General features: G+C 42.3%; 1 protein-coding gene across 1 annotated transcript in view; it reads left to right on the forward strand.

Annotated features, from left to right (window-relative positions):
• Nucleotides 1-9226: 9226 nt before the first annotated feature.
• Nucleotides 9227-27483, forward strand: part of LOC124777432 (apolipoprotein D-like) — a 32991-nt gene continuing 14734 nt past the window's right edge. Inside the window, exon 1 of the mRNA XM_047252833.1 lies at nucleotides 9227-9368. Within this exon, the coding sequence (XP_047108789.1) occupies nucleotides 9246-9368 (123 nt within the window). The 5' untranslated portion in view covers nucleotides 9227-9245. The remainder of the gene's footprint in view (nucleotides 9369-27483) is intronic.

A 27483-nucleotide genomic window follows, 5' to 3' on the forward strand; every position in this document is an offset into this window, starting at 1 on the left:
GAAATTGGTAGATGTGATGTACATGAGCAGACAATAAAAGACTAAAGTTTCAGAAAAATTTAATTATTTACTGAAAAGAAAGAGCTTCGCCAATTGAGCAAGTCAGTAACGTGTTGTTCCATCTCTGACCTTTATGCAAACAGTTAATTGACTTGGCACCGATTGATAGAATGATTGAATGCCCTTCTGAGGGATATCCTGCCAAATTCTGTCAGATAGTCAAAATCCTGAGTTCGCTGGAGAGCACTCCCCATAATGCTACAAAAATTCTCAATTTGGGGGGGGGGGGGGGGGGGGGAGAGATCCGGCGACTTGCTGGTCAAGATGGGGAAACTCTTGACCCCGTGCGAGCGTGGTTACCTTGCTGAAATGTGGGCCCAGGACGGCTTCTCATTAAAGACAAACAAAACGGGGCGTAAATATCGTCGACGTACTGTTGTGCTGTAAGGGTGCCCCTGATGACAACCAAAGGGGTCCTGGTACGAAAAGAAATGGTACCCAAGATCATCATGTGGACATTATCTTGCTGAGAAATGTAGGCCGACGATGGCTTGCCATGGCAGGCAAGGAAACGGGGCGTTGAACATCGTTGACGAACCGCTGTGCTGCAAGGATACGGTGGATGACAACCAAAGGGGTCCTGCTATGAAAAGAGATGACACCAAAGACCATCACTTCTGTTTGTCAGCCGTATGGCAGACAACAGTCAGGTAGGTCTCTCACCGCTGTCCAGAGCTTCCCCAGAACGATGTTCCAAGCCCCGTTTCCTTGCCCGCCATGGCTAGCCATATTCGGCTTACATCTCAACAAGATAATGTCCGCATGCGCACAGCGAAAGATTTACTGCTTGTCTTAGTGTTTGTCAAACCATACATTGGAAAGCAAGGTAGCCGGATCCCTAGGCAATTGAGAAAGTTTGGAGCGTTATGGGCAGGGCCCTCAAATTAGTCCGGGATTTTGACGGTATGACGCACCAATTACACAGAATTTGGCACGATATTCCACAAAATGACATCCAATAACTCTGTCAATCAATGTAAATCCGAATAACTGCTTTCATTAGGGCCAGAGGTAGACCAATGGATTAGGGCCAGAGGTAGACCAATGGATTATTGTCTTGCATCATTTATGAAGCTTTTTCTCTTGAATAAATCATCCAGTTTTTCTGAAACTGTAGTCATTTGTTTCTCTGTACATGTAAATTACCACTTTTTTATTTGTTTATTGAGATCTTCCTCTATATCTACATCTACCTCTGCATCTTCATGGATATTCAACAAGCAACCGTACATACAGTGCATAACGCAGGGTACCCTGTACCACTATTTGTCATTTTCGTTCCTGTTCCACTCGCAGAAAGAGCGAGCAAAAAACTACTGTCTTTAAGTCTCAATATGAGCCCTAACTTCTCGTATCTTATCTTTGTGACGCTTAGGTGCAATGTATGTTGGCGGTAGTACAGTCTTTCAGCAGTCAGATTCAAATACTGGTTCTCTAAATTCTCAATACTGTTCATCCAGAAGAACGTCATCTTCCCTGCATGGATTCCCATTTGTGTTCCCGAAGCATCTCCGTTAAAACTTACGTGATGTTCGATCCTACCGATAACAAATCTAGAAACACGCCTGTGAATTTTTTCGATGTCTTCCTTCAATCCGATCTGGTACGGATCCCAATCACTTGAGAAGTGCTCAAGAATGGGTCGCACCAGCGTCCTACATGCGGTTACCCATACAGATGAACAACTCTTCCAGTAAATTCTCTCAATAAACCGAAGCCAACCTTTCACCTTCCCTACAAGAGTTTTCACATGTTCGTTCCACCTCATATCGCTTTGCAACTTGATGTATAGATATTTAAACGACTTGACAATCAAGCAGAACGCTAGTAATACTGTATCTGAACATTACAGGTTTGATCTTCCTACTCATCAGCATTAATTTACATTTTTCCACATTTAGGGCTAGCTGCCATTCATCACAGAAACTGTAAATTTTGTCCAAGTCTTCTTGTATCTCCCTACAGTCATTCACCTTCGACACCTTACCGCACACCACGCCATCATCAGCAAACAACGGCAGATTGCTGTCCACTCTGTCCGCCAAATCATTTGTTATGTGGAGAATAATAGCCGTTGTATCACATTTCCGTGGGGCACAGCCAGTTTAGCGCTTCCGTGTCACATTTCAGTAGCGTCTGCTCTCAGAGTATGCAATAATCCAAACAGCATCTTGTAAAATAGCTGTACTGCATCAGTGGACCAATTCAGATACTATTGTTCATCGTACTTACTGCAACTGGGTAATGCGGTCTGTGCTTGATGGAGATGTTGATCTCGAAACGTTCTTTTTATCTCATGAAACCCATCTGCGTTAATCTTGGCATGTAAACATGTAGAACTACGCTCTAGAGACCGCCATAGATAGTGTAGCATCTGTAAATGTTCTTCCCGAAGCCGCTACGGCCTACCTTAATTTCTTCTCGGCTGAAATCGGTGCGCTGTCGGCCACACTGTACGAGTAACAACTCGCAGTACCAAACCGTGACGTTAGCCAATCTCCACTATCTGTGCTGCCTTATTTTGTGCTTCTGTTGGCGCAACGGGGGCCTTCAGTATTTCAAAGACCCTGTAACGATGTAGCATTTTTCTTTATAACATTAGTTGTCAGTTTGACTCGATAAGACGAGACTGTATTTATGAGAGAATGAGAACATGATCCATGTGGGCTGCATTGTGTTTATTATCTATGCAATTGGCCAATTATGCTTCACGCTTCATTTCACATTCTAATACATCAATGATATACATGGACAGGTATACAGACCGAAGAATCAGTAGGAAACCTTTCTTATAAGAGGTTATGGAAGAGCCAACAATGAATAATGGGTGTTCTTAGTAAGCCACGAGTTCATGGTGAAATCTTGGGAAGCTGGTGCTTTACGAATGTCACGTGTTGTTGAAATGGTGTAAACGAATTGTGTACTGGATTATTGTCATTGGCGGGAACATAATGATTAACGCTGAAATAAACTGTGCGCTCTGATATTCAGCTGAATGGTCAAAGACGTTTTTGCGGGAACTATGAAGTGTGGTCACATACTCGCAATTGGAGCAATGTGTGAATTACATTTTAACATGAAAAGCACAATGACTGTGTGTAACTCAATAAACTGTTACGTAACTCAGTGGACCCTAGGGCGCGAGCGCTACGGAGCGGAAAGTGAATGTAAAATTTCTCTCTGTGACCAACTAATTAATTACTATTTGTAGCGTGTGTACATTTATGTCTCTTCAAATGAAGATATTATAAATCTGAACTTTCGATAGTGAAACAAAGATAAAAATAGTCGGAGAAAAATGGCTGCAGCGCTAGTATTTGTCGATCATTGTCGGCAGTTTATTCAGTTTTAATCATAGTCCTCCTGCTATCCGTCATAAGGTAGCCACCGGGTAAAATGCATCAAAAGGGATTAGGAAACGCAGGCTTTTAAATGTGCAACTTGTTTATTTTAAAGTGAAAGTTTTTACTTTTCTAATCAGTCAAAGTTGTGTATCTGAACATTATTGATTTTGTTGTGAACGTAGTCTCTTCTCTGTATACGTTTACTCAGTAATGGTCCCTATTGAAACTTAGATGAGGCACAAGAGGCGATAATTTAGTCTATCACATTGGATAGAAAATAGTTTTATTTTTCGTAAAACGTTGACGAGTGTATTAACATAATTCCGCCATCTACATCTACATACATACTCCGCAATCCACCATACGGTGCGTGGCGGAGGGTACCTCGTACCACAGCTAGCATCTTCTCTCCCTGACCCACTCCCAAACAGAACGAGGGAAAAATGACTTCCTATATGCCTCTGTACGAGCCCTAATCTCTCTTATCTTATCTTTGTGGTCTTTCCGCGAAATGTAAGTTGGCGGCAGTAAAATTGTACTGCAGTCAGCCTCAAATGCAGGTTCTCTAAATTTCCTCAGTAGCGATTCACGAAAAGAACGCCTCCTTTCCTCCAGAGACTCCCACCCGAGTTCCAGAAGCATTTCCGTAACACTCGCGTGATGATCAAACCTACCAATAACAAATCTAACAGCCTGCCTCTGAATTGCTTCTATGTCCTCCCTCAATCCCACCTGATAGAGATCCCAAACGCTCGAGCAGTACTCTAGAATAGGTCGTATTAGTGTTTTATAAGCGGTCTCCTTCACAGATGAACCACATCTTCCCAAAATTCTACCAGCGAACCGAAGACGACTAACCGACTTCCCAACCACTGCCATTACATGCTTGTCCCACTTCATATCGCTCTGCAATGTTACGCCCAAATATTTAATCGACTTGACTGTCAAGCGCTACACTACTATTCATCTGCATTAATTTACATTTATCTATATTTAGAGTTAGCTGCCAGATTACCAAATGATTGTCATTAATTCAGTCTGTCTCCAAACATTGTTTAAAATGATTTAGTGTTGGAATTATGACGTAACTGATACTGATAAATTACAGTCACTCTATTTAAGCTTCCTTATTATTGCGAGCAGTGAACAATGTCGACCACAAAGTTATATATTTTCATTCGTTTACTTCTTACAGATTCTCCGGTAATTTCTGTAGAAGTACGGCCACGAAATAATATTCATTGCAGTTTAAAACATCCTTATGTTGTAATTGTTTGAGTAGTAAGTATATCTTAACTTGGTTATTGCCCATGTAGTAAACATTTGTGAATTTAAAACAAATAAAGAGGCTGTCCGCACGCACGCCAAGCTAACGTAAGTTATGGCTGGTTCTTACTGCCTGACGACTGCAGCAGATGCTTTTATGGAGTTTAGCAACTGATAAACACGTGTTTTCTTGTTTTTGTTCCATTCTGTAGCGCGTTATTAATGTTTACAGACTCAATATTTTCTTATAAGTTACTGCACTAATTGTGGGCCAAAAACAGTTGACATTATCGACCAGTACTCGTGCTGTATGTCTCGTAACTAACTAAATTCTTAAATTTGCAATAGAGGGCCAATATATGAGTTGGCCAACAAATTTATTTAATTATTTTTGTTACGTTACACGTGGGATTACAACAGTTTTGACCACCATATTGCCCGCAGCTCGTGGTCGTGCGGTAGCGTTCTCGCTTCCCACGTCCGGGTTCCCGGGTTCGATTCCCGGCGGGGTCAGGGATTTTCTCTGCCTCGTGATGGCTGGCTGTTGTGTGATGTCCTTAGGTTAGTTTGGTTTAAGTAGTTCTAAGTTCTAGGGGACTGATGACCATAGATGTTAAGTCCCATAGTGCTCAGAGCCATTTGAACCATTTGAACCACCATATTCAAAGAGAAACTGTTTATACAAAACGAGCTTCGGTCACCAATTGGATAATCACTTCTGCTATTAAAAGTAGGTCTAATATCCCCGTTTTGTTACAAACCGATCGTAAACATGTCGAATATCAGCATTACAAATGGCTCACTATGGGACTTAACTACTATGGTCATCAGTCCCCTAGAACTTAGAACTACTTAAACCTAACTAACCTAAGCACATCACACACATCCATGCCCGAGGCAGGATTCGAACCTGCGACCGTTGCAGTCGCGCGGCTCCGGACTGAGGGCCTAGAACCGCTAGACCACCGCGGCCGGCTATCAGCATTACAGGTAATGCTTTACGCTACCTCCACATGTTTTCAAAACTGCTTAACAGATGTTTCCTGTAACTCTGAGTGGGGCATGTGCCATGATCTGTGAGGCACGAATTTGTTGATCGTGGTAGCGAGAAAGCATTACCAACATCGTGAGTCCGTTGTGTAACGCTAGGAGTGTGTGCATGGTCACTGCCCTACTGTGAGAGTGCATCTCCCTTCCCGTTTAGAAAAGACAACGGAATGGAATGAATGTAACCAACTCCCTGCAGTGCCTTCTCAACGTACGCGCGCAGTATACAGTCATCAGGCTGCACACTTCATTGTACTAGTAGTTGCTGTAATGGTTGACACCGCAGGTGCAAGCACAGACATTATAGTTCAGGCCAAAGAGAATCAGCTCCGTTAAAATCAGGACTCTTTGCCATTCAGCCTCTCAACTGTTTTTTTTTTCCTTGCTACGCCTTCGGAGGCATTATATGAATGCGTAGTGTATGTTCTTTCGGACGTGATCGAAAGAGCAGACACCACACTTTCATATAATAAAATCGCCTAGCTGGGCAATGGATACACAAATTCGTCCGACCTCCTGTGGGAATCTCAGAGCAGCGAGCTTGGAGGAAATGGACACGGAATACGGATAGATGGCACTCTATGGAAATGTGCATGGGTGGTGAGGCGTGTCGAGATCGTCTGCGCGGCTGCAGTAACGTTGTGTCCCGGATGGCGCAGTGGTTAACGCATCTCCCTAGTAACCAAGACATCCCGCTGATTCCGCGTAATTTCCGATGCAGATGACAGCAGTGATCCCCTCCCTTCCCTTTCCTTTCCGCCCTCTCCACCTTCAATTTACTTATAACCTTCGGAGGCGTGCTGGACTTGCACTACACTGGAAGCCTGGTGAGTGATAGTTTCTTTATGAAGCCGAACTTTACGAAATTCAGACGCAGCATTTACCCCAGTGCGTGCTGGAGTCTCAATGGTTTCAGCTCAGCTCAGCTCAGCTGTTTGTGTGATGGCAGTGACTCATACGTCAATTTGAATGACACTACTGTCCGGATCTAGAATCACGAGCATGTTTATCGTTAGGCCAGTATACAGGGTGTCCCAGAAAAGTTGCGACAAATTCGAGCGGATTTAAGGGTGTCTTGAGAAAGAAATCGAGGACAGGTACCCATGTTCAGAAACGTCATCCAACGATACTACAGAGCGTCGGAAATATAGCCGCCGGCGAATGCCGCCAGGCCACCTCTTCGACAGAAAAAGTGATTTTGTACGTCGACTGATCGTAGGCCCAACGCCCGCAATGTTGTCTCTTATTCAGTGGTCGCGACTGATTGTCATGATCGCCAGTTGAGGAGATGGAGCTAGCTGCTGCGTAGAAATTCTTTGTCTCCTATGAATACATTGCTCTGTTGCCTCACTGGTGATCCTTTCAGTCAGGAGCAGCAATCCACAGTCTATTTTTCTCATCGAACCGTCTAAAATATCCAGTGGATTCCGGAATACGGGAGAACATAAAAAGCAGTGGAAACCTGTGCCTGAAACCGTCATCCACAAATGCAATAGAGCTTCACATTCATACGAGACACGGGCTGTCTATGCAGAGGATAGCTCCATCATCTTCACTGGCGATCGTGGCAACCAGCGGTAATCATTGAATTACAATCAAAATTGCAAGACGTCCGCCTGCGGTCTGTCAGGTTCCAAAGTCACGCTTGCTTCCAAAACTTCGCCAGAACCCATAACATCTACACCCTTTAGAGTCGTTGGAAGACGTGCCACACATGGGTTACTATGCTCAATTTATTCCTCAATCCACCCTCTAGAACCTGGCAAAGTGTGTCGTAACATTATTGGGACGCCCTGTACAGACATTAATAATATGCGACCAGTTATCACTAAGACTGAATGTAGCTCGAGTAGACGTGACGAGTGCAGGCTTCCTGGTTCATTGCTTCCTGCCATGTAACAAGAATCCTCCCAGCCACGTCGTGCGAGGAATTTCGGAGAACTTTGATTGTGGCATGTACATGCTGTACAGAAATAATTACCAATATATACACCTTGAACTGGGAGCTGGTTAAAAAACAGTTAAAAATAATGGCTGGCTCTGAGCACTATGGGACTTAACTTCTGAGATCATCAGTCCTCTAGAACTTAGAACTACTTAAACCTAACTAACATAAGGACATCACACACATCCATGCCCCAGGCAGGATTCTAACCTGCGACCGTAGTGGTAGCGCGGTTCCAGACTGAAGCGCCTAGATCCGCTCGGCCAGCTGTGTAATTAAATTGGTGACGAAATATCTTACTTTATCGTGATGATCATTTCTTCATATGTAGGTTGGTGCCAAAAGAATGTTTTCGCAAACGCAGGAGAAGATCCCTTCGCAACGAAAACTGACTTTATTTTAAAGACTGTCACTCCAATTAACGTACCATGTCTGTGGCACTATTTCACGATAATACAAAACGAGCCGCCCTTCTTTGTACTTTTTCGATATCCGTCAGTCCCACCTGATGCGGATCCCACACCGCACGGCAGTACTCCAAAATAGGGCGGACAAGCGTGGTGTAAACGGTCTCTTTAGTAGACCTATTGCTCCTTCTAAGTGTTGTGCGCATAAATCGCAGTCTTTGGTTTGCTCTTCCCACAACATTATCTATGTGATCGCTCCAATTTAGGTTATTTGTAATTGAAATCACTAAGTATTTAGATGAATTTACAGCCTTTAGAATTGTGTGACTTTTCGCGTAATCGCCTTCATGATTCTTAAAAGTTATTTTAGTTGTAATGCAGTAATTTTTATCACTGCTTCCTTTATACAGCGGTAATGGTCCATGAAACAGTTCCATGTAAATTTGCAGGATAAAACATAGATGTAAAGTTCTGTTACTTTAAGAGATTGTAATGAATGTTGTTACTGTAGCAACAAATTGAAACATTCGTCTTTCGTTTTCTTAAAAAAAAAAAAAAAAAAAACTTAATTTATCCGCGCACATACAAGCACAGAAAGTCGTTAAGTGACTTTACAAGTTTCGGTAGGTAACGAGGCTTAGGCACGAAACGAAGGTTTTGCGCCAGGGTTGCTCGAAACCCTGTGATTTACTCCGTGGTTAGTTTCAAACGCTGTGTCTGAAAAGGTTTAAACGAATAACATCGTTGCTGAGGTGACTACTCTTTTCCAACAACGAATAAACATCATCCTAGAGATTAAGAAATTAATAATACCACACAGATGCTACCACACCAATTTCTTCTTGGTAAACTTACTGGTAGTTACTTCCTGCCACAAACGCTAGCAAAACCTGGAAGGAACATGTGGATTATTACTAACCACCTCCTTTTAGCCGTCAAGATGTCACTGCCAATTCTGCTCAAAAAGCGGAGAGAACAAAGCTTTCCGTTGCGCAACGTGACCTTACCGTGGCACCTCAGGCGTTGCGGAAGAGCCACAGATGACGCTTGGAGCAATTAAGTTGACACGAGCCTTTTTTCGGAAGACAGCAAAGGACACAAAGCCGTGTGAACCGAGCCGCAATATTCGTGCATATAAGAACGCTGTTACGAGAATCGCCACCAGTTGTGTTTACAATGATGGCCGTGTTGTACAAGGTAGCAATTCTTCTTGCCACAGCGTCCGTTTCAGTCGGACACCAACACAAACATCACATGTGTCCGCCACCGTTTGGGATGAAGTCCTTTGATGCCGATAGGGTAAGGCTTTCGCTATTATTAACTATAGATTCCTAGGTCATAATGTCTCTAAGGTGGTGCTAATTTATACTCTTTTAAGTTTCTACATTAAGCTTAGAAATGTGTTACAGTGCCTCTTAAATACTATAAATATTTATAGATCACATGAGTAATGATTATAGCAACCACTGTGTTTTTCAAAGAACTAGCATTCGTGAGTGATATAGCACAAATCACCTCCTGCCCATCTAGGTTTAGCTTTTTCACTGTTTCCCTATATCATTGATCGTCGAAGTGTGGCCTGCGGACCGGACGACGCCCGAAGCAAGTATTTGTGCGACCAGCGGTACTCTGCCGTATATTATAATAATATCCCTCTAGCAACTACAACGGAAACTGAACACTTCAGTCAACATTTAAAGCTTCTGAAGAGTGTATTTTTTCCACTCAGTGGCAAACAACTACACTTACAGAGACAGTTTTATTTTAAGATGTGCTTAATTTAACGGACTTTGGTGATTTCGTCTATGAGAAAAGTAAAGTCGGCTGCTTACCTCAAGAAGAGAGAGGTAAGTAGCGCGTAGAGGATTTGAGAGAAGACACGTTTTATTGGCTGTGTTTCAGTATGGACAATACAACGGCGTGCGTGACTAGTACCGATCAGGAGCTATGGCATAAATTTTGACACTGAAGTAGTATGGATTCGTAAGTAAGCATCACAAAGACGGTCATCTTCAAATGCGGTAATTATATGAAATTCAATTAATGCTGCTATAATACAATGCAAGAGCAGAGGAAAAATGACATTCAAAACATTTAGTAAACATACATTATAGTGTCGTATATTGCATAATGCGTTTAAATGTAAGGAAAGTTACTATGAATAATTAAGAAATCATCCACTCACACAGACAATACAACACTTTGTCAGGAAATGACACTGTCGTAAGTTTATGGTCACTTACGGCGGCAGCAGTCTAAAACAAAGAACAGTTGACACGAAGCGTTCTGTATGGTTAACGATCAGTACTTATCCCCCTTTGCAACAGCAAATCTGCCGGAGCTTGTAACTTAACAATCTTTGTATGTCACTAATTAATAATAAGATCAGTACATATGCGGCCCGAGGTCAGTGTTTGCACTTGTGTAAAGAAGTTTGACGAACGCTGCCATAGACGGATTAACGCCAGTGTTGCTCTGCTTTTGTCTACGTTCCTCATCGCTGCCCAATCCGAGCGTTTTCTCAATCTCGGCGGGAGACACAGTTGATTTGGTTCCCCTGTTTCTACGTTTTGTGTCTCGCTGACTGTATATTTTAATACAAAACTAGGTATCCAAATGTCTACGGCATGTTACCTGTTCATTACTAGGATTCTTGAGTGCCACCTATCACTTCTTTCCCATCTGGCAATGTTTGTTAACGTGAAAAACACTTTATTGCCCCTACGTTTTAAGTTCATGTCGAACTCTATGTCCCTTATAACTGGCAGAGTAGGTTCGATAGTCGTAGGAAGCCAAGAACATGTCACATCCAACAGGACCATGAAAATAAAATAAAATAAAAGAGGCACTGTGGTGTTAAAACCCCTCTTTTGGTTGACAGTAGCTCTGCCTTTACTTGTATAACCTCGACTTTCTTCCGAATCTATAAATGACCCAGACGTCGACGGGGGGTTAAACGCTAACCATCCCTACTCTTTCTTGTAGAGAGAGCAAATGGCAAAATAACTGTTAATGAGGAACTTTCATAGCCCGTATTACTCGCAGATACACAGTGCGTTCCATGCATACACTGGTTTGCAACAAGGTTTCCAGCAAATGACAGAACCAAAAAGTGACGAGTATTAGACTGCATGGTAAAAGAATGTAATCTTACTGAGCTATATCAGTAATTTTATGTCTTATTGATTTTAATTATATAAAGTCACCACCGTAATTCCCTAAGTCGAGAATCATTCCATTTCACAAGTAACGCTGCCCAACTTTTAATCTTTTTCCTATCGCGTAGTGTATGTGTTTGCACCTTAATCATTGTACGAGACAATTTATCTTATCATCAATATTACAAACATTACGTTATTCAGACACAGTAAGCTCCTGCTCTTCGTGTCACAGTTTTATTACGTCTGCATCAGCAAACAACGATATTAAAAGTATTATATGAATGTGTGTTCTCTATTCTTTCTGACATGTCCGAAAGAACAGACACCACGCGGAATCTGCAGCTGTGATAAATATTACCTAAATTAAAGGTGGAAGGGAGAAAGAAAGGTAAAGGAAAGGAGCTATTGATGTGAGCTTCATCGACTATTAATGGCGACGAGTGAGAATGTGTACCGGACCGGAATTCGAACCCGGGATACGCAGCTTACTAGGCAGTTAAATTAACCATTGCTCCTTTTTTTTCTTTTTTTAAAAGCTACATTTTTTTCGCTATTGTTAGTTCCATTTGATCTGAGAGGGTGTCAAGTGACATCTCTTCAAGTTGATTCTTGAATACTTTAGTTTTTACGGACTACTCTCTGACCGAACAAGCTGACACAGTGTTTCAGGCAGTTGCGCCAACGATCTCGGCATGCCTCTCTGCCGATCCCCATGCCTATCTAGCGCCATCAGTCACAGTCCACGTCTGTGTAATCCATGTTCGCTACTTTTAGATTACCGCATGAGGTCGGACGTGAGCGTGCATACGCACTGAAGGTGGTGGATTCATTGGCAGTCGAGGCGAATCAGCAGCTTGGACGGGTTGTGTCGGTTCTTTCAGACATGTCCGAAGGAACAGATACACGTTCAGCCTCCTGCGTTAATCTAAAAAGTAGCGAGCATGGAGGACAGAGACTGCGGATAGGTGGAGCGAGGTGGGAATGTGAGTCGGCCGAGAAGTGTGTTGAAACAGACCTCTAAATTACAAAAAACTCTAAGTGCACGGTGTTTAAACCAACTGCATATTACGTAGGGGATCCTGCGTGCGAATCCCACTTCAGCTCAAATTTTTACTCATGGACACTCATTCCATATAAAGTTCCGATGCAGCTGACATCAATTGTCCAACCCCTTTCCTTTACTCCCCCCCCCCCCCTCCACTTTCAGTTTATATAAGGTCAAAGTTATTGCTTTGCTTCCTATTTTCCTAAAAGCAGTAGTAGTAGTAGTAGTAGTAGTAATGTCTAAATTCACGTATGTAATCCAATGAACTCTTTCATAATGGCTCTGAGCGCTATGGGACTTAACATCCATGGTCATCAGTCACCTAGAACTTAGAACTACTTAAACCTAACTAACCTAAGGACATCACCAATACTCCACGCCGTTATTTCTGTGTGCACAAACTTCTGCTGATTTAACGCTGTAGTGGACGTGAATCTAACTGTTGGACGCTTCATTTTAATATTTGCTTTTGGACTCAAATTACACTTTTCCTTTGTTTCATCTGTTCCCAAATTCAGTAGCGTACAATGCCTACAAATATCGGCACTGTTCCACATTTCCAAGACATAAATATAGATAGAAGAGTCGACTACGTCGAAGAGGTATCGTACTACCACGGAGAAGAAAATTTTCCATTTCCCTTATGGCTGTAACCGTTGAGGTCTGTCTGAATGCTTTGTCCGTATGCATCCTAGACCTGTTGAATATAATTTCTGCTCGTAAACCACAGTAGCCAAGACATTGGGTTCAAACCCAACCTTTCCAGAAACACGAAATGCAGAGAATCCTATGACAACAGTAATTACTTTTCCTATCGGTTTGTGGGAAGAACTACAATTTCGTTTGGAATGCAAGTGAGGGAAGAAGCCCGTCGACATTAGCTTCATCAGGGATGGAGTCCTAAGTCAGTTGAATAAAATGGGGATTTAACTTGTCGCCGCTTCGTTTATGAATCCATCGAACTATTCAATTAAATAAAACTAAAGTGGCGGGGATCCCATCTGAAAACTTAATCTGGATGGTCGTAAGCACTGAATTATCTAATTGGGCCCAGGGAAGTCAGATCTTACTCCCTTACGTTAATACGGCTGAACAATTGTTGCAGCTCTGCACGCCGGTATATTCTGTGCAAGCCTCCCTGACTCTGCATGATCACAGAAACCTACACCCATGATTTCTACTCACCACTGATGATTCCTTTATGCTACAGTACGTCTCCTATAAACGTATCTCTTATTTAAGCCACGTACTGCCATCAATTTCATTTTTACCTATTTATTTAGTATTGGAGGGCAGCGTGGAGGGTAAAAATCGTAGAGGGAGACCAAGAGATGAATACACTAAGCAGATTCAGAAGGATGTAGGTTGCAGTAGGTACTGGGAGATGAAAAAGCTTGCACAGGATAGAGTAGCATGGAGAGCTGCATCAAACCAGTCTCAGGACTGAAGACCACAACAACAACAACAACAGTCAGTACCTCCACATTAGTTACCCGATTTACTCATTTAATAAATGTATATACTGAAGAGCCAAAGAAGGTGGAAGGCGCGGTCTCGGCGCCTTGCCACGGTTCGCGGGTCTTCCCCCGTCAGAGGTCCGAGTCCTCCCTCGGGCATGAGTGTGTCTGTTGTAATTAGCGTAAGTTAGTTTAAGTTAGATTCAGTAGTGTGTAAGCCTAGGGACCGGCCGCCGCGAACATGCAGAAGTGCCGCAACAAGACGGGGTATGAACAGGACAAATGCCTGAAGTAGTGCTGGAGGGAATTGACGTTATTAATTCTGGAGCGCTCTCCATAAAACCGTAAGAGTACGAGGGAAAGGAAATCTCTTCTGAAAAGAACGTTGCAAGGCATCCCAGATATGCTCAGTAATACTCATGTCTGGAGAGGTTGGTTGCCAGTGGAAGTGTTCAGCTCTAAAAGACTGTCCCTGGAGCCACACCTCGGCAATCCTGAAGGTGTGGGGTGTCGCTTTGTCCTGCAAGAATTGCCCAAGTCTGTGGGAATGCACAATGGACATGAAAGGATGCAGGTGATCACACAGGATGCTTAATAATGGTTCAAATGGCTTTGAGCACTATGGGACTTAACATCTGAGGTCATCAGTCCCCTATAGCTTTGAACTACTTAAACCTAACTAACCTCGGGACATCACAAACATCCATGCCCCAAGCAGGATTCGAACCTACGACCGTAGCGGCCGCGCGGTTCCAGACTGCAACGCCTAGAACAACTCGGCCACACCGGCCGGCAGGATGCTTACATACGTGTCATCTGCCAGAGGCAGGATTCGAACCTGAGACCGTAGCATTCGCCCGGTTCCAGACTGAAGCGCCTAGAGCCGCTTGGCCACACTGGCTGGCTGTCAGAGTCGTATCTAGACGTATCATGAATCACATATCACTCCAACTGCATACGCCCACACTATTACAGAGTCTCCACCAGCTTGAACACTCTCCTACTGACATGCAAGGATTCATGATGTTGTCTCCATACCCGTACACGTCCATCCGCTCGAGACAACTTGAAACGAGACTCGTCCGACCAGGCAACATGTTTCCCATCAACAACAGCCCAATGTCGGTGTTGACGGGCCCAGGTGACGCGGAAAGCTTTGCGTCGTGTAGTCATCAAGGCTACACGAGTGGGTCTCCGGCTCCGAAAGGCCAAAACGATAATGTTTCGTTAAATGGTTACTAAAATATTCAAATGTTTCTTGATGCTCATGAAACAACTCTTACAACTCACAATAAGTATTTAGATAATGTTTAAAATTAATCGGCAACTCAAAATGCCTTGTGCTGAAGGATGGCTTCACCAGTATCTTGCCGGATGTACAGAGGGCGGAAAAAAATGGAAACCAGGCGAGAAATGATTGCTTGAATATAAATGCAGATGCTAGCTAAGATCCTAAGTTCCACTGTTGTGTCTGAATACGAACTCCACGCGTGCAGTGTCTTCAATACTTTACAAGTGTCACTCGTGGGCTTAACAGTATTCTGTGAAGTTGTGAGCGTATTATGAAGAAGCTTCATCCATCGATACGTTTGCAAATTGTTGGTGCCCTAATGCTGAGTGCTTCCGTAGTTGGGATAGCCGAAGTGATTATTGTTTCAATAGGCACCGTAGCAAAGATTCATTCCGCACACACTGAATGCGGGAAAACTTCATCCACTAAATCACAACTCGGGCTGAAGTGTGTGTTGATTGAGCGCGATGGACGGTTATTGAGGAGGACAGTGACGAAAATTAAGTGGATGGCAGCTGCCAAAGTCAATGCACACCTCAATGTCACCCTCGCGTACCCTCTCAGCACAAAAAGAGAAAAAAAGAAAGAAAATCAAGGAAAAAAATTAAAAAAAAAACTCGAAGGGAGCTGTAGAAGCAACGAGTTGCGAATTCCAGGGCTGTCTGGAATGTAGAATTGCAGGGCTCTCTGGAATTCAGAAACCACTAATCAACAGTGATGCAAATCCCCGAAACAGGGAAATGTGGTACCGAAGCCATAACACCTGGACTATGGAGCAATGGAATTTTGTCATTTGCCTGTATGAGAATTGTTTCACACTGTTTCCAACTTCCTGTCGAGTTTACGTCCTAAGAGTCAAAAATGATGGGTCTTTGCTGATAATTTTAGCAGCCATATCCTTGTATTCCATGGGCCATATGATTAATCTTCAATGTGCTTTTACTACATAGAATTATGTGACCATTTAGGCTGATGAGGTTCACTCAGTGGTACAATGTGTGTTTCCCAGTCGTGATGATGGGTTGCAAGGCGGAAGGCTTCCCTGTTCACATCGTTTGCATCGTCCCGGACTGGTCTTGTGAGCATTAGGATGAACAGCAGCGTTTCTACTGGCCACCGCAGTCACCAGATCTCAATATTTTGGAGCATTTATGATCTGCTTTGGAGTAAAGGCTGCTTGATCGCTATCCACATTCATCACCGTTACCTGAACTAATTAATATTTTGCACGAGGACTCTTGAACACCAACAGTTTACCTGCACCGTATTAGGATGGCAATTTGTTGTGTTTTCCGTGTTACCGTATTTTTCCCCACTTGCTGTGTGCCAGCTTTAGACTGGAAAATCATTATCTGTTGCTCTGTTCGTGGTGACGTTCACTTCCTTGCGTTTATTTGCTGCCTCATTTGGGCGCGAAGACTTCAGTTTCATAGGCATTTTACTTATTGATCAGCATTTTTAGTGGACTGTATTTATGTTGTGATATTTTTGTTTCATGAATGATGATATAAACAAACGGATAATGTGATTTTGCAAGACCAATTGTTCCATTCTGTACACGTAGAATTTAGCACACACTAATATAAATTCGTTATCATTAACACTTACCTGTTCCTGTTGGTATATTGACAAATTGTTTCAGCAAAAAGGCAACTTTCTATCTCTCTTCAAATGCATACTTCTGAACTTATCTGTCTGTGGAATACGAAAAGCAGGGCAACTCCCGTATTAAGATATCTGGTTAAACGTAAAAGTTCGTCTAACACATTGCTTGCAGGACGCCCATTCGCACAGATCCACATGTAAACAAGTGCTGTCGCCATCGTTCTCCAAACTTTAGTGCGCAGGGAGGCTTTCTTCCGAATATATTAAGCTTCCACAAAGAGCTACTACACATCATTTATTTTGTTGTTTATTTTATTTGGCAAGATGAGACAGTTCAGGCCTTATCTTACCTTTGATCAGACGTAGTGATATCATTTTCTATGTTTATTTATATAGTAGTAACGCTAACACTAACAGTCAAAACTACATTTCTCTCGGTTGTCCAGTTGAGTGCATTCATACACAAAGCACGAAATTTCGACAGCTTATCTTGCTACCATTTAAAAGAAATACCTACAGAATGAGCATTTATATGAGAGGTGGGCTGTACAAATAACCAGTCACTCTACACGTATGGCCTGAAGATGAGGGCAAAGCGCTCTATTGAAATATAGCGTTTCGTCGACGACTGCAGACTGCAACCGGCTGGACACACGAGAGCAATGCAAACAGTTGACTGGCATAAGATCATACAGTAGCAGTGATAGCATTATTCACATTGAATTACATAAATTTGTAATAAGTCCATCTACTTTTGGAATGTGAGTAGCAATATACTGAAGGAAATCCAAGACCGAAATGCATGTGGATTCAAATCTGGAAGGGAAGTTAAATGACACGAGGGAAAGGAGGAATAAAATGGCAGGTTTAGTAGGTACCATGGGAAAAGGAAGAGTGTATATAGCAACAAGTAATAGATCCCTCGTCAAAATGAGACTGACTAAGAACTGTTACGGACAAGAGAAACAAATGCCGATATACTTTAATCAACAATTGCGTTTATGTAGCGACCAACAGAGTCAGTCACATCAGTCGTAAAGTCATCCAAAAGGCCTAAATTTGGTAGCTCGGAAATTCCCAAGCATGACTATAACCTTTCCAGTATCGACTGGCAGAATTATGAGTAGCTTATAGGAGCTGAGGACTCACAACATTACGAAGTAATACTGAATACATAGTCTGACAACCGCCTCGAACTATGTGTTCGACATTCCACACATGAATGAAATGTTCTGGTTACAAACAGACCTTATCCTTAATAGAGTGTCAACAGTGAGAGAAGGATTAACGACAGTGATTGTATTAAGGTAGTGATGGACACCAAAGGCAGAAATGTCGTCAAGAAAGCTAGAAGAGTATTTATATTTCTCCCAACTGATAGTCACCAACACCTTAGTCGAAGGACGATCAGAACATTTATTTCTGATCCGGCAAACGCAGAGCGGTTGTGACTAAAGCTTAAAGATGTTATAAAGACGCGTGCAAATAAGTACGTTCGAAATGAAGACATAAAGACGTCAAACACTTGGTCTAATGGTACCGCTCAGAGACTCTTCTGAAAACAGAGACCACTACTCTCTCTATTCAAGAGGGACTGCAGGGAAAGTGATAGAGAAAACTTCTAAATCTGCAGAAAGGGTCATGTGTGCAGTCAACAATAATTTTTCCAGATATATCATCGAGGAAGATTTATCAAAAATCTTAGGAAACTTTCTTAAAGTATAAAGCAAATAAACGGATCCAAACTTTCCGTTCAATCTCTCGTCGATCCGTGTCTTGTTGAAACTGTAGATAGCAGAGAGCAAGCTGAACTACTGAAATTCACTTTAAATAGCATTTATGGATGAAGATAATACCTTAACACTGTTTGCCTGCCTCATAAATTACAAATGAGAAATATTTAAATTAGCACTTCCGTAACTGAGAAAAAATTAAGACAGTTTGGAGTGATGAAGGCATCTATCCCGAAGCAATTTCAGTTACTTTTCGCACTGACTAAGCCGCGGAACTTGCTCCTTTCCTATCTCATATTTGCCGAGAATAGATTGTGCTGTGAACAGTCCTGTCTACTGGGAAAGATCGCTCCTGTTTACAAAGGGTTTAGTAAATATGATGCACAGCCTTATAGACCATTATCGCCAAAGTATAACTCTCTGATGCTGGAGATAATGTGATAGTGAATAGCACAAGAAGCAGCTGTGCTGAAGAGAAATGGACATCTCTGGAAATCACAATCAAAGAAGCTGGCCAGATGAATATAGCTATAAGGCAAGTGTAAGTAAACTTTGGGGAACAGAAGAAATACTTCAAGACGTACATAAAACGTTCAGGAAATGTCAGGAATACAGCAATTAAGCCTCTTAGGAATAAAATACGAGTAAATGGGAAGTGTATGGAAGCCTAGGCGAAATGGCAGGGACAAGGCGAAGAAATCAAAAAAGAAATGGGCGTTAGTAGGTCTGATTCAGCATACAGATAGGTTAAAAACCTTTCGGTGAGGAATTCCAATGTTAAATGTAGAGGACGAGTCGGTAGAAACGGTAAGCTGAAGTTCTCTAAGAGTGGAAGGAAACGGCTGAAACGTGACAGAAAAACAAAACGTGTTTGTTATCAAAAACATGTGTGATCCAGAGCCAGCTAAACCGACCTTTGAAAAACGTGTGACAAAATAAGGGCACAAATTCCTTTGTAATTTCTAAAATCATCGGTAGGTGGCAAACAGGCGATTATTCGTTTTGGTTTGTGGTATCCGTAAGTTCGGAGACATTTCATAATGTCATCATCTACACAGTCACCAGATAGCAAAGGAGGATGAATGCGAGAAGTATCGCACAATCAGCTCAACAGCCCATATATCCAAGTTGACGATAAGAGTAAGATACAGAGGAATGAAAAAAACTGGAGAGCTATTTGATGACGATCAGTTTGCGTTTAGTAACCATAGAGGCACCAGAGAGTCAGTTCTGACATTGCACTTGATAAAAAAAAGCAAGACTTAAAGAGTTAGACTCCAGTCTCTGTTCCAATAGCAGTACAAGGAGAGTTCATCGTTCATTTGAGTTTTATTATACTGGTAATCCTTCGCTCACTGCTCCGGTTGATGTTTGCTTTAATCATGCAGTCTGATGCTGTTGCCATTGGCCATTACTTTAGTGGGCCAGATGTCCACTACATCATCCTATGTGTCTCCCAATTGGTCCACTAATGAGGGCCAGCCTGGGTATTCCTGGCATTGAGATTGAACCCTCACCTGTATTCGAGGGAGAGGTGTGTGAAAAGTAGTGAGACTTCACCCTGGGGACCAATCCAAAGACATCCTTGGTTCGTCTGATAAATGGGATTCATGCATTATGTGTGGCTGATGAAGATCCTGAGCCAGATGCAGTGGCTTCTCTGTTTCGGGGGAAGCCCTGAAAACCCTGGAAGTTCGCAGAGAGTTGGAGTGCTGTTAGTTGAAAGTGATAATGTTAGTCGAGAGATGGAACCCCTTAGGCATATGGCTGCCAAGTTGAGGAAGATCTTCAGCGTGCAGTCTGTATGCACAGTGAGTGGGGGGGGGGGGGGGGGGGTTGGAAGGGTTTCTCTGTAGTTTACTGCTGCTGTCTGAAGTGGTAAGGACTCCCAGTCTTGCTTGAAATATGAAGAAATTCTCCATATGCAACATCGTTGACGAGACCCACTGCTGGACGAGGAGAGAGGGGAGTTTAGAATGTAACGTCCTGTCTACAACTGGGTCATTAGAGAGTTTGCAGAAGCTCAGAGTAATGAAGGATGGGGAAGGAAACAGGCCATGCCTCTTTCACAGGCATCATTCCTGCATTTGCCTGGAATGATTTAGGAAATTCATGCAAAACCTGAATCTGAATAGTAGGAGTGAAATGTGACTCCGCGCCACCCCTTCTGCGGGACACAAGTAGCTCATTACTCAAACGATGTACTGAGTGCTAGCTGCAGGGTTCTGAAATTGGTTTCACATTTCTAGATTGCCGGCAGACTTTTGAAACTTTTCCTCACAAACGGCTTCTAATCACACCACATGCTATAGAATGTTAGATGTGTGACTCGATTCCGGATCTCCAGCGATGAAGGTAACAATTGACAGTAACTGACGAAAAGTTATCGAGAAGAAGAGAAACGATATCTGGCATTCCCCAAGGAAGTGTTATAGGCCATCTGTTGCTCCTAATCTATACAAGCGAGTCTGCATAGAATACCGTGAAGGTGCATGCAGGCAGGCGTCGTAGGGGAAATACGATGTGATGAAGTGGAAGTGCCATTCTAAAATGAAGCCTACGCTTTTATTTTTTTCTGTATATGAGGTTGGGCCCCTCCACGCCTACACTTCCATGGTGTCCGTTCAAAAAGGTCTGTCACCTCTGATATGGTTAGTATCTAAAAAGAATTCCACCGAAAATGCAGTGACTTATCACCTCCTGGCTGGTTAACCGTTTGTAGCTTTCAGAGAAGCATCGAGAGCGACGAATTTTTAGTAAAACCTACACATTTGTCTCGTTGCCATAATGTGATTTGCTTCCTATGCCAAAACACAGCGAAGTGTACACGGTCTCACATCACAAACATGTTGCGAGAGAATTCTGGAACAGTGGTTTATTAAGTTTATTAAGTGAGGAACAGAGGAAAATTAAGGTCGGCAGCTTCTGGAAAATTACGTCCTCAGTACAAAGAAAACGTGTAACGGTCTTCACTTTTGTTGTTCCAAAGGAATGCAATATCTCCTTTCACCACCTATCGATGGCCCTTGAAAATTACATTCTTTCATCGAAAACTTCTGCAGTTAGCGGGATAACAAGGTAGACAATGATGTTTTGCATAATAACGACATGGAGAAATGGTTCAAATGGCTCTGAGCACTATGGGACTCAACTGCTGTGGTCATCAGTCCCCTAGAACTTAGAACTACTTAAACCTAACTAACCTAAAGACATCACATACACCCATGCCTGAAGCAGGATTCGAACCTGCGACCGTAGCAGCAGCGCGGCTCCGGACTGGAGCGCCTAGAACCGCACAGCCACCGCGGCCGGCCATGGAGAAATACTCTACTCTTTGTGTGCTATCGTTTTTCAAATTCTCATTTCGATATCTGAGACCGTTTATGAAGTACGAGAAATGTTGTGGATATTTCACTCTGGCTTAATCGCTGGCGCAGCGCGATCACAATTGAGTGTGCTACATCAGATCAATTTTCTCGAGGCTGGTGACAAATAGACACCTCTTCCCAAGTCAAGAAAAATTCAATGTGTTAGCTAAATTTCATATGCAGAAACAAATTATGTAATATGCACCAAATGCAAAATCGTAGCGACGTCTATTTTTCATTGCAAACTTTTCCTGTTGGTTGGTTGATTTTGGAGGACGGACCAAACAGCGAGGTCGTCGGTCCCATCGGGTTGGGCAAGGATGGGGCAGGAAGTCGGCCGTGCCCTGTCAAAGTAACCATGCCGGCTTTTGCGTGAAGTGATTTAAAGATATCACGCTAAGCCTAAATCAGGATGGCTTGTCCCAGGTTTCAACCGTCGTCCTTCCGAATGAGAGTCAAGTGTGCTAACCACAGATCCATCTCGCTCGGTAAACTTTTCCCAATTTCCTGCAACGTTTTGCTTCCTCATAAATATCACAGTAACTATGACCATTAACGAAATGATTGATACATTGTCATGAATCTGACCTGTAAATCTATAAGTAAAGCAAAAATGAATTTTTTTACCGAATAGTTTATGTAAAACCGTTTAATAAGGACTGAAGGGCGTGCGCCTCGGTTCTGTCGTCGCCAATGGGCCGAAAAGTGTCAAACATTTGGCCACCCCTTAGGAACAATAAACTGAACTCGCCCAGAGCTCTGGTCGAAAATGGGTCACTGCGCACCGACCACCGTATCCTGCGCGGTATCTATCCAATGGCGAGCAGAGCATGGGACTATGGAGCGTAGCAGAACTCACAGCAGTGCTACGGTGCTGGTGGTGTTGATATGAAGCAAAGTAGTAGCAAGATAAACAAAGCAAACATTGCATTATATCTGCAACAACCGTAATCGAAGTCACAAAGGGACCAAAGTAATTTCGCAGATAGAGAAAGAAGTGGCAGATGAAATACGAGCGTTTCTGTAAGATGAGTCAGTGGAATATGTGGTATCATACATAGTCGACTTCACCACAATATACATGAGGAGTACGATGATGACTATACGTGCTTAACAAGTGAAAGTCATACTGATACAGACGTCGAGCCATGTAGTTCATCATACTTGTCTGAAAGGGAACCACAAATCTCGGCTCTAGTGAAACGTAGTAAAGAACAATCGTTGTCCGAGGAGCGGATACTAAATATAATTACATACTTGGCAGATTATCCGCAGCATAGTAAAAAACAATGATGAACAGATTTCGAGTAAGTCAGCATAAGTATGACCCCGTAGTGCATAAGACAGGCTGCCGATATTCAAGGGAGGTCAAGACGCACTTTTTACGAAAACTGATGTTTCTGCGTTTCAAGGATCCTCAATGGAGCTTACATAATGTGCATAATAGTGACCTACTACATTCAGCGTATCCAATTGCACCTGACATAGATTACAATAACTTCAAGGGAACCAGTGGATGGTTGCAGAACAAACTACTGAATTGGAAGACGTGAGGTAACGTTGTTTCAAACATACTATCAACTTGACGAAGCACAGCAAACTGCGGAATCTGTCCGAGCGGCCCGAAAATTTATATTGTAGATGAGATAAACAAACTTATCCCATACTTTAATAAAGAATTTGTTTTTAACTTCGATCAGTCGGGATCTGAAGAGAAAATACGTATTAACGGGACCCTGGAAATTAAAGGTACCAAGGGAGTTGTACCACGATCAGCTAACATCAGCGCCTTAAGGAATTTGTAAATAATTATGCCGACTGTTGACCTAGATGGTAAATTGCTGGAAAGTTCTACTGTGCTGCAAGAAGTTGCAGGGGCTCGGCTCCCCACGATTCTTTCTCCTGTGTGTGATCTTGCAGGGGTAATAGGGAACGTTTATCTCACAGCAAGCAAGAGTGGGAAAATCGATTTAAGAGAACTACAACTATGGTACGAGCACTGCTATTGGCCAATAACAGAGCAAAATAATTTTCTTTCGCTCGTTTACTGGTCTGCGTTTACAAATCATACCCCTTTGCTGCAAACTATCGGCCCTGGAAAGTGTGTGACACCGCAATTTATACACGTGGAATCACTCGACAAATTCAGCCTCTGGATGTCTGTTTTTCCGTGCCTTTAAAACATATTTTGGCACAATCTAGAGCTACGCCTTAAAGAATATCCAGTTTCACGATAAGCTCCACGACAGACTGCTTCACACTCGGTTGCATGCCATCATGTTCCATCAGTTCTTGTCACACCTTTCCCGAATATGATTGTCTATTTATCCTTTAAGAATGGATATCTAGCTCAAGGTCCTACAGTGCTTGTAACTCCCGAAGAGTGGGTCGTCGATCTTGATGGTGCCAACATTAGCTATCACTGTGATGCACCATTTTTCATTCGGTGTTCATGGTGCAGGTAAAATGTGTTCAGAATTTCTCGAATAACGACGATGCCCATTTTGTGAAGTGTAATTCACACATCCTATGGTAGGTTGATTTCTGCACTTCTCGGGCACTTACAATCTGTTGCCCTCCTGATAACACATGGTGAGTCATTAGCAGCTAATGCTTTTTCTGTCATAACTGTTAACACCTTCAAATGAACCTTACTAAGGAGTGAATATGCGACCTCTCACTCAAGTTCTTTTTTTTTTTTTTTTTTTTTTTGTTAGATTGCTTGCAGATGATGTGGCCATTTACCGACTGGGAAAGTCACAAGAAGAAAAAACGAGTAGTAGAATGATTTAGATAAAATATCCGAATGGTTCAAAAAGAGTAAAGCAGTTCCAAACAATAAAAAATATGAAGTCATCCACTAGACTACTAAAAGGAATATTTAAATTTCGGTTACATAATAACTCACACAAATCCAAAGGCAGCAATTTCAACGAAATACCTATGGATTACAATTACGAAAAACCTAAATTGGAACAAGAGCATAGAAAATGTGAACCAAAGGTGAACCAAAGACACTTAGACGATAGAATAGATCTACTGAAGAGATTGCATTTATCCTCTCTGTTCTGGAGTAATCCTGCACTGCATGAGATCCTTGCTAAATTGGATTGACTGAGTGCATCGAAAAAGTTCACAGAAAGTAAGATAGTTGTGTATTATAGGGAAATATGGGACAGAGTTTCCGGGATATGATACGTGAATTGCGGTGGCACTAACTGAAACAAAGGCAATTTTAGTTGCGGCGAGATCTTTCCACGAAATTTCCATCACCAATTTTCTGCTCCAATAACAAAAATTGTTAGCGCCCTGCTACATACGGAGAAATGAGCAGGTTATTGAAGTAACAGAAATCAGAGCTCGCGCGGACAGATTTAAGTGTTCGCTTCTCCTGAATTCTGCTCAAGAGTGGAACGGTAGAGAAATAGTCTGAAAGTGATTCGACGAATACTGTGACAAGCATTACTCTTCTACATCTATACGTAACTTGTACATTCAGAGAAGTCATGTAGATGTAGATGTATCTGAAGAAAGTTCAGTAAATTCATAGCCTACGTTTGAGAAACAAGAGCGAAAATGTGAATGGAACACTCTGAAAGAAACACTCGGCTTAGAAATTGCATTAGAAAGGGATGTAGTTATTAGTCCCTAATCTTCAATCTATAGCTCGAAGAAACAATCACGGGAGTAAAAGAAAGGTTCAGGAGTGAGATTAAATTTTATGGTGACAGATGTAAGATACACTGATGAAATTGTTGTCCTCAGTTAATATGAGGAAGAATTGCAGAACATGTTGACTGGAATGAACAGTTCAATGAGCACACATTACGCGTTGAGAGTAAACTGAAGAAAGATTATGTTAATAGGGAGTATCAGAAATAAATATGCGATAAACGTAACACCAAAATTGGGAGCAAAGAAGGAGCTGAAGTGAAGGAATTCGCTACCTCGTAAGTATTATGCACGACGCTAGAAGCAAGGAGGTCACAAGATCGAGTTAGCACAGGAAGGAGGCCATTCTTAGCCAATTAAGCCAATTAGCGTCGAACACTATGGTTAGTTTAAGAAAAACAATTCTGAGAATGCACATTGGAAGGAGAATTGGGATAAGAAGAGTTGCATTTCAGATGTAGTGCTAGAGAAGACGATGATCAATAAGGTATTCAGACGTCCGTCGTCACAGGATCTTACAGCTAATTGTGAAATTGTAGGTTATTACATTGTTGTAAGAAGTGGAGATGCTCTCCAAGGATCATCACGGGTTCGGAAAAAAGCACTCATCTGAAAAGGCAGCTAGCTATATTCATACACGATACCTTCCAAGCAATAGGTACAGATGAATACGTAGATAACATCTTCATTAATTTCTCAAACAATACCTTCGACTACTGTCTGTGATATGATCGTAGGGAGTACCTTTGCAGGTAAGTTATCGCTCTCAAATAGGCTCGATGACTATTTGAGTAAAACACTGGGGTGGCAAAAGTCGTGGAATACCTATATGCACATTTACAGTTGGTGGTACTGTCGCTTACACAAGGTATAAGAGGGGAGTGCACTGGCCGAGCTGTCATTTGTCCTCAGGTGATTCATGTGAAAAGGTTTCCGAACTGATTATGACCGCATGACCGGAATTAACAGACTTTGAACGCAAAATTGTTGTAGGAACTAGAGTATTTGAGCATTCCGTTTCGAAAATCAGTAGGGAATTCAATATTCCGAGATCCACAGTGTCAAGAGTGTGCCGAGAATACCAAATTTCAGGAGTTACCTGCCCCTTAATCGGACAGGTAGGTTAGAAAATTTAAAAAGGGAAATGGATAGGTTGAAGTTAGATATAGTGGGAATTAGTGAAGTTCGGTGGCAGGAGGAACAAGACTTCTGGTCAGGTGACTACAGGGTTATAAACACAAAATCAAATAGGGGTAATGCAGGAGTAGTTTTAATAATGAATAGGAAAATAGGAATGCGGGTAAGCTACTACAAACAGCATAGTGAACGCATTATTGTGACCAAGATAGATACGAAGCCCACACCTATTACAGTAGTACAAGTTTATATGCCAACTAGCTCTGCAGATGACGAAGAAATTGAAGAAATGTATGATGAAATAAAAGAAATTATTCAGATTGTGAAGGGAGACGAAAATTTAATAGTCATGGGTGACTGGAATTCGAGTGTAGGAAAAGGGAGAGAAGGAAACATAGTAGGTGAATATGGATTGGGGGACAGAAATGAAAGAGGAAGCCGCCTGGTAGAATTTTGCACAGAGCACAACATAATCATAACTAACACTTGGTTTAAGAATCATGAAAGAAAGTTGTATACGTGGAAGAACCCTGGAGATACTAAAAGGTATCAGATAGATTATATAATGGTAAGACAGAGATTTAGGAACCAGGTTTTAAATTGTAAGACATTTCCAGGGGCAGATGTGGACTCTGACCACAATCTATTGGTTATGACCTGTAGATTAAAACTGAAGAAACTGCAAAAAGGTGGGAATTTAAGGAGATGGGACCTGGATAAACTAAAAGAACCAGAGGTTGTACAGAGATTCAGGGAGAGCATAAGGGAGCAATTGACAGGAATGGGGGAAATAAATTCAGTAGAAGAAGAATGGGTAGCTTTGAGGGATGAAGTAGTGAAGGCAGCAGAGGATCAAGTAGGTAAAAAGACGAGGGCTAGTAGAAATCCTTGGGTAACAGAAGAAATATTGAATTTAATTGATGAAAGGAGAAAATATAAAAATGC

This window comes from Schistocerca piceifrons, chromosome 2, assembly GCF_021461385.2.
Source record: "Schistocerca piceifrons isolate TAMUIC-IGC-003096 chromosome 2, iqSchPice1.1, whole genome shotgun sequence".
Taxonomy (NCBI): domain Eukaryota; kingdom Metazoa; phylum Arthropoda; class Insecta; order Orthoptera; family Acrididae; genus Schistocerca; species Schistocerca piceifrons.